This window comes from Anomaloglossus baeobatrachus, unplaced genomic scaffold, assembly GCF_048569485.1.
Source record: "Anomaloglossus baeobatrachus isolate aAnoBae1 unplaced genomic scaffold, aAnoBae1.hap1 Scaffold_4749, whole genome shotgun sequence".
Classification (NCBI taxonomy): domain Eukaryota; kingdom Metazoa; phylum Chordata; class Amphibia; order Anura; family Aromobatidae; genus Anomaloglossus; species Anomaloglossus baeobatrachus.
The window spans coordinates 1-14185 of NW_027444093.1; the positions used below are offsets into that span (position 1 = coordinate 1).

The 14185-nt window shown below is 43.2% G+C and overlaps 1 protein-coding gene across 3 annotated transcripts; it reads left to right on the plus strand.

Annotated features, from left to right (window-relative positions):
• The first annotated feature begins 1964 nt into the window (after positions 1-1964).
• LOC142281391 (uncharacterized) lies at positions 1965-13900 on the plus strand. 3 transcript variants are annotated; one of them, XM_075332851.1, is made up of 5 exons: positions 1965-2043; positions 2123-2195; positions 2281-2321; positions 3591-3699; positions 12628-13900. In XM_075332851.1, the coding sequence occupies exons 2-5, from the start codon at positions 2174-2176 to the stop codon at positions 13854-13856; spliced, it is 1401 nt and encodes a 466-aa protein (XP_075188966.1). In that variant the 5' UTR covers positions 1965-2043; positions 2123-2173; the 3' UTR covers positions 13857-13900. The 3 variants fall into 3 exon arrangements, with proteins under 3 accessions (XP_075188966.1, XP_075188967.1, XP_075188968.1); XM_075332852.1 differs by having other exon boundaries at positions 3591-3696; XM_075332853.1 differs by having other exon boundaries at positions 3591-3648.
• The last annotated feature ends 285 nt before the right edge of the window (positions 13901-14185 follow it).

Here is a 14185-nt window from a genome sequence, read left to right on the forward strand (position 1 = left end):
GGGCGGAGATGAGCGGGCCAAACATCCCGCCCACCTCCTTCCTTCCTCATTACTGGCGGGACGCAGGTACGGTGAGTTTCCTCGTTCCTGCGGTGTCACATATAGCGATGTGTGCTGCCGCAGGAACGACTAACAACATCGCTACTCACCTGTCAATGATTTTTGGTGTTGGAGCGACCTCTCTAATATCAACAATTTTTACCTCTCTTGCGATCGTTTTAGGTCACTCAGAGGTTTTACACGCTGCGATGTCGCTAACGGCGCCGGATGTGCGTCACAAACACCGTGACCCCGACGATATATCGTTAGCGATGTCGCAGCGTGTAACGTACCCTTCAGAAGGTATAATTTCCTCCAAACAATTTTGTGGTTTCCAGCCTCTAGTAAATAGAGAGCCCAAAGTAGTTGACCCTAATCAGCCATCTGCACATCTAGAACCATTCATCTTCTTCTTTTGGAAAATCAACCAGTGTAAAGAGTTCTTTTTTTCCCCAAGAGAAAGACTTGGCTCTGGGGGCTTGTACTTCTTCACATGGATGGGGTTCACAATGATCAATCAGAATTAGGCAGCATCATGTAGAGGAGAAAAAAAGACACCCTCCTGTCTACACTGAGCAAGGTCAAGTCGCCTAAGGGGACTAACAAATACAATAAAAAATAAAATTAAAAGTTTTAAAATGTTCCCCCTTCTCCATTAAAAAAAAATAATTTTTTTCAGGAAAAAATACCGTACACATATTTGGTGTCGCTGCATTTGAGAAAGCCCGATCTATCAAAATATAAAATAAATTAATTAGATTTGAAAATGGCGTAATAAAGAAGAAAAATCAAAACGCCAGTTAATAATAATATTAATTAATAATATGTATACACTTATATAATGCCATTAATTCCACAGCACTTTATATACATCAGTAACACTGTCCCTATTGGGGCTCACAATCTAAATTGTGGGTTTTCCGCCACGGCAATAACAAAAAAGAATGTAATAAGAGGAGATCAAAACATTGTATCTACCCCAAGTTTATATCAATAAAATCATTGGCTCAGGGCGCTAAAAATAAGCCTTCACCACCTAAATAAATGAAAAATGATGCTTCTTTGGTATCACCGTAATTGTACTGTCCTGGAGAATCGTATTACCAGGTATTTTTTACCATAAAATTAATGCTATAAATGAAAACCCCCAAAACAAATTGTGAATTGGACTTTTTTTTCACTATTTCACCATACTTGGAACTTTTTTGCCTGCTTTCCAGTACATTACATGGTAAAATGGATGGCATAATTCAAAAGTACCATTTATTCTGCAAAAGAAATCCCTGACACAGCTATGTTAATGGAAGAATAAAAATAATTAAAAAAACGAAACCGCAAAAACAGAAAATTGGCCGTTGGGAAGGGGTTAAAAGGGTTATCCAGTTAGAATATTTTGATGACCTGTTTGATAGGTCATCAATATCCAATCGGTGAGAGTCCACCACCGGGCACCCCCACTGATTAGCTGCTACAAGGTCTAGTGGCGTCTGGATGAAACCACATGGAAAGCAGCTGAAATGCGCAGCTCTATTCATTGTTTATTGGCGGCTGCCGACTACTGAAAAACATTCTCCTCTTCTGAATTGGAGCTCTTCTGCAGTATCCGGGAGTGGACACTACGTTTTCAATTGTCAATTCTGTGATGAATCTACTCGTAATTTTAGGGGTATTTTCTACAGCGGGTGAGCTGCGGGAGAGCTTAGCTTTCTGTACCCATTTAGTGGGGCTTTGATAGGCTAATCGCAGTGATCACAGGCTGTGATTAGCCTGTCGCAGCGCTCCCATATATCCTGGATGTAAGTTAGCAGCCAGGCAGGAGGAATTTGGTGCTAATTATGTGTTTCTTATTCTAAAGTGTGTATTGGCAGTCATTAAGGGGATAAGCATGAAATATAGCAAATGTCTTTACTCACTCTTACAGATGGATCCAGTAAAAGAAGCCCAAGTCCTCTGTATTCCCAGGATTTACTAAAGGAATATCACAGTACCTATCACAGGGACCAGGTAGATGAGCAGAAGTTTCATCAATTATAACAATATCCTAGGTTCACAGTGATATTTTAATGATTTCTTGTTCGTTTAGGATGATGATCTGCTTGGTATTAAAGTTGAGGTTGTAGATGAAGAAGATGAGATGTACATGAGGGCTAATTGGGGTAAGAAGGTTAATGATTTTATAGGTTGTGTAGCAGATATTAGTTTTGAGGGTCACCAAAATAAACCTGTTTGTGCTTTCTACAGATGTATCCAGTGAGAGAAATCTACCAGAGGATTGTCAACAGGTAAATCACCATTTCCCATATTATCAGGTATACAGTGGAACCTTGGTTTACGAAAACAATCCGTTCTGGCGATGTGCTTGTAAACCAAGTTACTCATCTAGCAAAGCAAAATTTCCCATAGGAAATAACGCAAGCTCAGACAATTTGTTCCACAACTTGTTCAATGTCCTATCCTGGTCCTCTATTGTACCACTCCGCACATGCACAAACATGCAGAAACACACACAAACACATTATGCTCACCTTACCTTCCATTCCATCGCCAGTCTCCTGGTTCTTGTAGTTCGCTGGTACAGGATGTGTATCAGGTAACCATCGCGACGATGGAGGAGCTTCCGCTGCCAGAGCGCTGACGTCAAAGGCAGGATCTGCTTGCCTCTGATTGGTCAGCGCGCTGCCTTTGAGAAGCGGCTGACAGCGGATGTTCCTCCATCGTCGCGATGGTTCCCGATACACATCCTGTACCGGCGATCTACAAGGATCGGGAGGCCAGCGATGGAAAAGAAGGTAAGGTGAGCATACTATGTGTGTGTGTTTGTGTGGACTGCAAGAGCGGGTCAGAGCGTGGTGAAAGTACGGAACCGGAAGTGTGTGCGGTGAGTATTTTGCTCGTACAGCAAAGCTTGCTCATAAACTGAGTTACAAATTTACAGCAAGCTTTGCTCGTATAGCAAACCGGGTTACTCGTAAACCGAGGTTCCACAGCACACGCTTTTTAATAGTGTCTTATATATTCTATCTTATATTGTTGGCTGATTTCACGTTTGACATGTACGGTCTGAGTAGGGACCATGATGGCCGAAAATACTACAGGTCACCTGATCCCAACATAACCTCATTTACCTCTCAGTCCATACTCAGACTGAATGTCAGATGTGCTCCATTTAGCCAGACCGTGGCCAATCGGCTATATACAAGCCAAACAGCAATGGTTTAATAGCCTGTTTAGCCATGCCAACCACACGTCTGTGCTCACAGAATGATCACAAATGCGATTTGAACATTATATTCCTGGCAGCAGATGTGATGCTTGAACAGAACAATGTGCTTCTCAGAATGATGAATTTTAAGCAATTTTAAAAGTAATTTCACCCAACGAACAAGCGTTTCTCGTTAATTGCAGACCTGTTTACACAGGCCACTAAATGGGAAACAATTGCTAGAAACGCTTGTTCCTGAATATGGGCCGGTGTAAATGGGCCGATAGACTTTTTCAGCTGTTTGCTTAATTGTAAAATTAAGTTCTAATTTCTAAAAATCTTAAATCAGGGGGAAGATCTGACGCATATTAAAGTGGAAGTTAAAGAAGAAAAGTCCTACGTGACAGGTGCTCAGCAGTGTAATGAGGGCGGCATTCTGTTAGATAATGGCACAGGTGGTAATAACAAATTAATGAAATTTTGTAATAAATTCCGTGGTATAAAATGTGTATCTACAGTATATCACAAAAGTGAGTACACATATTTGTAAATAAATTATATCTTTTCCTGGGACAACACTGAAGATATGACTCTTTGATACAAGTAGTCAGTGTACAGCTTAAAGGGAACCTGTCAGCAGAAATTTCGACTAAAACCTAACAGATTCCCCCTCTGCAGCTCCTGGGCTGCATTCTAGAAAGGTCCCTGTTATTATAGTGCCCCCTTTCTGACCCAAAAAAAGAGTTTATATCGAGGTACCTTTTTGGCTTCTGAATCTCTAAATGTGTCACGGGGGCGGGCTGCCTGATGGCCGTTATTCTGCCCCCTGTTCCTGTATGCCGCCCCCATCGCCGATTTCTATACTTCTGGACGCCGCCCACTGCTCCAGCCATCCCCGCGCATGCCCAGTGCTCATCTCTCGTGGATGAGCACTGTGCCCAGCGTCACCGGTGGTGACGTGCGTGCAGGGTTTAGATTATGGGCGGTGCTGTGATGTTAATTACCAAGCAACCGCCCATAATCGCGGGACCGCGCATTCCCCCTCGGCCTGCTTCTTTCTGCGCAAGCGCGCTGCAGCTGAACTCCTCCTGATCGGTGTAGTCACTGCTCCGCGCTCCTCCCATCTATTTCCTGCCTCAGGGCAAGATGGGAAGGAGGTAACGTGAGTTCAGCTGCAGCGCGCTTGCGCAGAAAGCAGGCCGAGGGGGAATGCGCGGTCCCGCGATTATGGGCGGTTGCTTGGTAATTAACATCACAGCACCGCCCATAATCTAAACCCTGCGTGCACGTCACCAGCGGTGACGCTGGGCACAGTGCTCATCCACGAGAGATGAGCACTGGGCATGCGCGGGGATGGCTGGAGCAGTGGGCGGCGTCCAGAAGTATATAAATCGGCGATGGGGGCGGCATACAGGAACAGGGGGCAGAATAACGGCCATCAGGCAGCCCGCCCCCGTGACACATTTAGAGATTCAGAAGCCAAAAAGGTACCTCGATATAAACTCTTTTTTTGGGTCAGAAAGGGGGCACTATAATAACAGGGACCTTTCTAGAATGCAGCCCAGGAGCTGCAGAGGGGGAATCTGTTAGGTTTTAGTCGAAATTTCTGCTGACAGGTTCCCTTTAATTAACTGTGTAGATTTGATGTGCTCTCTAAGTAAGTCAACACACAGCCATTAATGTCTAAACCACTGGCAATAAAAGTGAGTACACCCCTAAGTAAAACTGATAATTTCCAAGCACTGCCTTAACTCTCTAGGGCATGGAGTTCACTAGAGCTTCACAGGAACCACTGGAATCCTCTTCCACTCCTCTAAGATGTCATTACGGAGCTGTTGGATGTTAGAGATCTTGTGCTAATCTACCTTCCGTTTGAGGATGCCCCAATGATGCTCAATAGGGTTTAGGGCTGGAGATATGTTTGGTCAGTCCAGCACCTTTTACCCTCAGTTTCTTTAGCAGGGCAGTGGTTGTTTGGATGTGTTTGGGGTCGTTATCATGTTGGAATATGTAGGAAGAAGATCATGTTTTGCTTCAATATGTGTGGAGTTATGTAGAGGGCACACCAAATTTACAGTTATACAAGTGATACACCGACTACTTTACATTGTATCAAAGTGTCATATCTTCAGTGTTGTCCCATGAAAAGATATAAAATATTTACAAAAATGAGAGGGGTGTACTCACTTTTGTGATGTACTATATTTAATATATACAAAGTGATAAGTCTTTGGCTTTACCCAGAAAGAAACGAGATAGGATGATGAAACTTTACATTTATTCCACATACTCTCCACTGATGACAACACACTTCTTACATCGATAACAAGAAATGGGACGCTAGGTCCTATCATAGTTAATTATCCAAGATCACTAAACTCCATAATGTACAATGTGAGAAAACAGGAGAAATGGGGGTCCACTAGTGAAGCCACAAAATGGCCGAAATGATGCAAAATAAATCAACCTCTTGAAATATCCAATCAAATTTTTATTAACAAAAATTACAGCCATAAGAGGGATAGAATACGTTTTTAGATACAAGAAATATTTTAGACAATACAAAAACAAATCACCCCGAATAGTCAGCAGATGGGATGGTATAAAGATAAAATCAAAATGAGATCAAAGGCACTGTCTAAGCCCAAACAATGGTTAAAGCGCAAGATAGTGAATATCCTGAGGAAACCCTTCAGGGAAAAAGGTCAAAGACCGCTGGCAAAATTGACATAAATAAATCCCAATACATAGTGGGAATGCTCAATGTGAACTGCATATAATCGAGTACAATTAAATTAATATTATATTGTTAAGAAAAAATGCAGATTCACATAGCAGACCTAGTCAAATGCCAGCAAAACAGACCACACCTTAAGGGGTTAAATCAGGCTCAAATATAATGAAGATCAAACACGAAACGTGCGTGTCGAAGCACGCCATGCCGAGCAGTCAGTATTGATGGGTGAGTGTCTTTGGCTTATGGCTCATTGATTTCAAATTCAAATTTGATTCTTTTGATACTTTGTGAACCATTTTGGGCTGATGAGCGTGGGCACTAATACCTTTTGTATTTATGTGCATTGTTTTCTTGGTCCTGCCTTTTAACCCCTTAACGACCTTTGACGTACTGGGTACGTCATGATGACATGGTGCTAAACGACCCATGACGTACCCAGTACGTCATGGCTAAATCGGGGTCCCGGAGCCCCGGGGAGTGAAATTTGTTTAATTAAACGGTAGATTCGGGAAGGAGGGGACCTCTGCCTGACCTCAGGAGGGGTGGTGCCTCCTCCCCGAAGCTACAGAGGCTGTGATTGGCTGACGTACGCCGCTCAGCCAATTACAGTCACTGTAATGTTCCAGCCATTGAAAATGGCTGGAACATTGAAATCCAGCCCTGATCAGTGCTGCTGTAGCACTGGCCATTGGCTGGAGCTGGGTGATCGATGCTTCACCCGCCCCCAGCTCTGATTGGAGAGACCGGTCTTGTGACCGCTTTCTCCAATCAATGTGGATCTGCGGCCTGTGACCGTCCCTGGAAGCCGAGGACAGCGGTAAGTTGCTGCCCCCGCCGCCTGCCCCTGTCCCCGATCGCCCCGCCGCTGCTCCCGATCCACCGCTGTCCCCGCCGCCACGCTCGCCACTGTCCCCAGCGCCACGCTCCCGATCCACCGCTGTCCCCGGCGCCACGCTCCCGATCCACCGCTGTCCCCGGCGCCACGCTCCCGATCCACCGCTGTCCCCGGCGCCACGCTCCCGATCCACCGCTGTCCCCGGCGCCACGCTCCCGATCCACCGCTGTCCCCGGCGCCACGCTCCCGATCCACTGCTGTCCCCGGCGCCACGCTCCCGATCCACTGCTGTCCCCGGCGCCACGCTCCCGATCCACCGCTGTCCCCGGCGCCACGCTCCCGCTCCACCGCTGTCCCCGCCGCCACGCTCGCCACTGTCCCCGGCGCCACGCTCCCGATCCACCGCTGTCCCCGCCGCCACGCTCCCGATCCACCGCTGTCCCCGCCGCCACGCTCGCCACTGTCCCCGCCGCCGTCGCACCCACCTTTTTCAGCCGCTGCTGCCCCCGAATCGGCCCCCACTGTTCCCAATCGGCGGCCGCCGCCGCCTCCTCCTTCATCGGCTGCCCCTTCTCCATCGCCACACCTCCTATCCCTCCATGTGCTGCAAGCCGCCCTCCCCCCACATGGGGGGAGGGTGGCTTGCAGCACATGTGGGGGGAGGGTGGCTTGCAGCACATGTGGGGGGAGGGTGGCTGGCTTGCAGCACATGTGCTGCAAGCCACCCTCCCCCCACATGTGCTGCAAGCCACCCTCCCCCCACATGTGCTGCAAGCCACCCTCCCCCCACATGTGCTGCAAGGCACCCTCCCCCCGGGGCTCCCCCTCCTCCATGTGCCATCTCTCTCTCCCATCAGACTCTGCCCCCCTCCCCGATCTGCTGCCTGCTCTCTCCCATTTTCCATCTACTGCCCCCTCTCACCCTCCTCAATCTGTTGCCTCCTTCATCTGCTGCCTCTTCTGTCTGCTGTGATCCTGCTGCCTAGATCCATCCTGTAAGGTAGGTATCCCCATCTCACCTCCCCCCCCCATCCTCTGCCGCTCCTCCATCCGCTGCGCCATTTCCCATCCATCCGCTGCGCCCTTTCCCATCCTCTGCCGCTCCTCCACCCGCTGCGCCCTTTCTCATCTGCCGCCCCGCCCTCTCGCATCGCATTATCCAGCGCAGTTGCTCGCTTCCAGACTGCAGTGGATGATACGATGCGAGACTCGTGCATTGCTCTCACGTTTGGCGCTGGTCTTAGTGGCAGGCGCTCATTTTTATTTTTTTTTTACTGATGTCTGTATTTTTTATCTCGCCAAACTAATTTTTTCTGTATGGGGGGGGGGTCTAGTTTCCAAAATGGGATCACATGTGGGGGAGCTCCATTGTTTAGGCACCTCAGGGGGTCTCCAAATGAAACATGGCGTCTGCTAATAATTCCAATCAATTTTACTGTGAAATGGCGCTCCTTCTCTTCTGAGCCCCGCTGTACGCCCAAACAATTGATTTCCACCACATATGAGGTATCGTTGTACTCAGGAGAAATTGCACAATACATTTTATGGTGTATTTTTTCCTGATACCCTTGCGGAAAAAAAAGCTACCTGTTTGAAAAAACAATTTTGTGGTAAAAAAAAGAATAAAATATTTTCACGGCTGAACATTACAAACGTTTGTGAAGCCTCCAGGGGTTCAAAGTGCTCACTAAACAGCTAGATAAATTCCATGAGGGGTCTAGTTTCCAAAATGGGGTCAATTTTGGGGGAGCTCCATTGTTTAGGCACTTCAGGGGGGTCTCCAAACGCAACATGGCGTCCGCTAATAATTCCAACCAATTTTGCTGTGAAATGGCGCTCCTTGCCTTCCGAGTCCTGTCGTGCGCCCAAACATTTGATTTCCACCACATATGGGGTATCTGCGTACTCAGGAGAAAATGCACAATACATTTTATGGTGCATTTTTTCCTGATACCCTTGTGATAAAAAAAGCTACCTGGTTGAAGCAACAGTTTTGTGGTAAAAAAAAAAAAATTTCTTTTCACGGCTCAACGTTATAAACTTCTGTGAAGCCCCCAGGGGTTCAAAGTGCACATCAAACATCTAGAAAAAATATTTGAGGGCTCTAGTTTCCAAAATGGGGTCACTTATGGGGGAGCTCCATTGTTTAGGCACCTCAGGGAGTCTTCAAACCCGACATGGCGTCCGCTAATGAGTGCAGCTAATTTTGCACTCAAAAATTCAAATGGCGCTCCTTGCCTTCCGAGTCCTGCCGTGCGCCCAAACATTTGATTTCCACCACATATGAGGTATCTGCGTACTCAGGAGAAAATGCACGATACATTTTATGATGCATTTTTCCTGATACCCTTGTGAAAATACTAATTTTTATGGCTAAAGTAACATTTTTGTGTTAAAGTAAAATTTTCATTTTTTCGTCTACATTGCTTTGGTTGCTGTGAAGCTCCTAAAGGGTTAATAAACTTCTTGGATGTGGTTTTGAGCAGAGTGAGGGGTGCAGATTTTAGAATGGGGTCACTTTTGGGTATTTTCTGTCGCCTAGGTTTCTCAAATCACTCCAAATGTGATGTGGTACCTAAAAAAAAATTTTTTGGAATTTTTTTCAAAATTTTGGAAAAATGAGAAATTGGTGATGAACTTTGAACCCTTCTAACTTCCTAACAGAAATTTTTTTTTTTTTCAAAAATTGCGCTGGTGTAAAGCAAAAGCAGACAAGTGGGAAATGTTATTTAGTAACTATTTTGTGTGACATATCTCTCAGATTTATGGGCATAAAATTTCAAATTTTGAAAATTGCAAAATTTTCACAAATAAACGCAAAACATATCGGCCTAAATTTACCACTGACATGAAGTACAATATGTCACGAAAAAACAAACTCAGAATCGCCAGGATCCGTTGAAGTGTTCCAGAGTTATAACCTGTCAAAGTGACACTGGTCAAAATTGCAAAAAGTGGCCGGGTCTTTAAGGTGAAAACAGGCTGGGGGCTGAAGGGGTTAACAATGTTTGATCTTCATTATACTTGAGCCTGATTTAACCCCTAGGGGTGTGGTCTGTTTTGCTGGCATTTGACTGGGTCTGCTCATTGTTAATCTGCATTTTTTTCTTCTTAACAATATAATATTAATTTAATTGTACTCTATTATATGCAGTTCACATTGAGCATTCCCACTATGTATTTGGATTTATTTATGTCAATTTTGCCAGCGGTCTTTGACCTTTTTCCCTGAAGGGTTTCCTCAGGATATTCACTATCTTGCATTTTAACCATTGTTTGGGCTTAGACAGTGCCTTTGATCTCATTTTGATTTCACCTTTATACCATCCCATCTGCTGACTATTCGGGGTGATCGGTTTTTGGTCTTTTCCGGTTTTAACCTGATTCTCTAAAATATTTCTTGTATCTAAAAATTTATTCTATCCCTCTTATGGCTGTAATTTTTGATTAATAAAAATTTGATTGGATATTTCAAGAGGTTGATTTATTTTGCATTATTTCGGCCATTTTGTGGCTTCACTAGTGGAACCCCTTTTTTCCTGTTTTCTCACACTTCTTACAACGGTATTCCAAGTTTTGAAAGCCTAGCAAAACGAAGGATTTCAGGTGGTGCCTCAAATTAGGCATCCGTAGCAGCCATGGTATCAGAAATGGTGCGAAATTTGGTACCCTTGAGACTTTTCTTCAGGTTTAGAAACAGATGATAGCCGGAGGGAACTAGGTCTTTTGAAAAAGGTGGGTGGTCAACCAGCTGGAAGCCCAGCTCTGCCAGTTTTGCCGTGGTCGCTTGTGTAGAGTGAGCAGAGGCGTTGTCTGGTAGGAACAAGATTCCTTTGGACCACTTGCCGTGCCTTTTGGCCTTCAGAGCTGCCTTCAAATGGTTCAAAAGTTCAACGTAATACCTTGCAATGATGGTGGAACCTTTTTGAAGGTAGTCCACTAGCAGCACGCCCTCCTTATCCCAGAATACAGATGCCTTAGTGGCTGATTTTTGCACCCTGAACTTCTTTGGATGAGGACAACCACTGTGCCTCCACTCTTTTGACTGCTCCTTGTTTTCAGGGTCATACAAATAAATCCAGGTCTCATCCATAGTGACTAGCTTATCCAGTAAGTTCTTATCAGTCTGGAAACGCTGACAAATGGACTGGGAAGTTTTCACTCGCATGCTTCTGTGATCTGTTGTCAAACATTTGGGGACCCACTTTGCAGATCGCTTTCTCATGTCTAAATTGTCATGGATAATGACACAAACACATTCACGGAAATCCCCATGATGTCTGCTATTGCTTTAGCTGAAATTCCTCGATTCTCCAGTATGAGGTTGTGCACAGCAGCGACGATCTCCAGAACAACAACCACTCTCGGTCGTCCAGGACGTTCCTCATCATTGGTGCTGAAGTGGCCCGTTATAAATTTGGCAACCCAGTTCTTAACTGTGGAATATGAAGGGCATTGATCCCCCAATGTCTGTGACATATCACCATGAATATCCTTCGTGGACTTTCCTTGAAGGACAAGAATTTTGTCACTCCTTTGCCGTCAGTTGCTGTGAATATCGTCTTAGATGCCGCCATTTTGTTTCCTGCGTGCGTAGAACACTGTTGCCATAACCAACAAACACAAAATTTTGAAAACATATATTAGACACATAGGGCTTTCATGTGATGTAACATTCGTTACCATAGAAACAAAAAAAATCAGAAAGCCAAAGACTTTTCAGCAGCCTCTCTTATTAATGATGATTTTTAATAATCATCTGCATAGTAAACATTTAGCATATAGCATGACTGAATAAATTATCTTTTTTTCTTTTTTTACTTATCTTTGGAGCAATTCCTATAATAGTGCTGGGGGGCTTCAGCAAAATACAGGAGCTTTTGAAGAGGAACTTTCATAATATCTAGCATTACTTCATATCTTTCTGTTAATAGGAATTTTGTAACCAGGTTTTTCCTAGCAGCAAAATGTAAGGGCAGAGGGATATTTAACGGGAACCTGTCAGGTGTAATATGCATCCAGAACCACGAGCAATTCTGGGTCCATATGGCTAATCCCTGCCTAATTGTCCCTGTATACACTAGCATAGATAAAGAGATCTTTAGAAAAAGTGTTTCTAAAGATTCTTTATACTATGCTAATGAGGCCAGCGACTAATCGTGAGGGTATTATGACCAGTTCCCTTTAATATAAGGCAGTTGTGCACTTCAGCATATAGTAGGGGCGGCTCTATAACTTTTTCCACATTGCTTATACTAATTCCATCTGCCAGACTTTGCTACAGAAGCTCACGGACTGCATTGGGTATGTGTGTATTTTGGGGAGAGAACACTTTCTTCTGTCACCTGGTTTGTCACTTTGGGTCAATGTGTATTAAAAAGGAACTTTATTTAAGACTATGCATTTCAGCAGCAAAGGTATCTTCATCAGGTTTGGACGGTATCTTATGAGATGCTGATATAAGTAGCCTGGAATAAAGTTACTTTTCTACATTGACCTAATCGTTAAACCTCATGACAGCAGCTCTCACTGCTTTCAATACTTCTTTCTCCAGTATTGTTTTCTCAATGGCTCGAGCAGTCAGCACAGGGAGCAGCAGCTGACTGCTTTTTTTTTCTACATATTTTGGTAGAGTTTTGCCTGTTTGTTACATTTTTGATAGGTGAGCGCATTACACTTTGTTTCTCATATGTCTATATTACTATCACATGGATTGCATCATAGAGTGCCCTATTGTTTTGTTGTTTGTCTAGTTTCACTTATATTTTTTGATTGGCAAAACAGAAAATAATGAAAACCATTTCCTCCTATTAGATAATACCTCTGGGAACTGGAAGGAACACATTCTTGTAATTCCAAATAATAAAGCAGAAGATAATCATACCATAGAACACTTTTCGGGAGAAAATCTCATAACCCCTAATGTACATTTGGAAAACCACAGTAAAGAAAAATCACACAACTATCCTAATCGCAAAAAACTTTATCCAAGTCATTCACAGATACTTACTCTGAGTACAAGTCAAAAAGGGGGTAAAATGTTTCAATGTTGTGAATGTGGAAAACAGTTTTCAAAAAACTCAAATCTTTTTATACACATAAGAATTCACACAGGCGAGAAGCCATACTCTTGTTCAGAATGTGGGAAGTGCTTTACCCGAAAATCAGGCCTTGATCAACATGAAAGAAGTCATACAGGGGAGAAGTCTTTTATGTGTTCAGAATGTGGAAAATGTTTTGCTCGGAAATCATTTCTTTCTAGACATAAAATAATTCACACTGGGGAAAAACCATATGCTTGTTCCAAATGTGGGAAATGTTTTACACAGAAGCCTTCACTTGTTGAACATCAGAGAATTCATACAGGGGAGAAACCACATTCATGTTCTGAATGTGGGAAATGTTTTACTCAGAAATCATCACTTGTTAAACATAAGAGATTTCACTCAGGGGAGAGGCCATATCCATGTTCAGAATGTGGAAAATGTTTTATTACTAAAGCTAAACTTGGGGATCATCATAGAAGTCACACAGGGGAGAAACCATTTTCATGTTCTGAATGTGAGAAGTTTTTTATTACAAAAGGCAAACTCCGGGATCATCTGAGAAGTCACACCGGGGTCAAACCATTTCCTTGTTCAGAATGTGAGAAATGTTTCATACAAAAATCAGATCTTGTTGAACATCAAAGAATTCACACAGGGGAGAAGCCGTTTTCTTGTTCTGAATGTGGGAAATGTTTTATTAGCAAAGCCAAACTCCGGATTCATCAAAGAATTCACACAGGGGAGAAGCCATTTGCATGTTCAGATTGTGGGAAATGTTTTACCCAGAAATCAAATCTTGTTAAACATGAGAGAACTCACACAGGGGAGAAGCCTTATTCATGTTCAGAATGTGGAAAATGCTTTACAAGAAAATCAGTTCTTCATCAGCATCAGTTAATTCACACAGGGGAGAGACCATTTTCTTGTTCAATATGTGGGAGACATTTTAGGAACAAATCAAGACTTTTAAGTCATCATAATGTTCACTCATATTAAACATTGATTTGTTGGAATTATAATTATGTGATGACAACCGTGGATGGGATATATATATATATATGTATATATATATATATATATATGTATGTATATATATATATATATATATATATATATATATATATATATATATATATATATATATATATATATATATATATATATATATATATATATATATATATATATATACACATATATATATATATATATATATATATATATATATACATATATATATATATATACATATATATAATATATACATATGGCTTACTCCTGAAAATAGACTGCCTGGTTTGCTGCCATTGGACACTATGGAAACA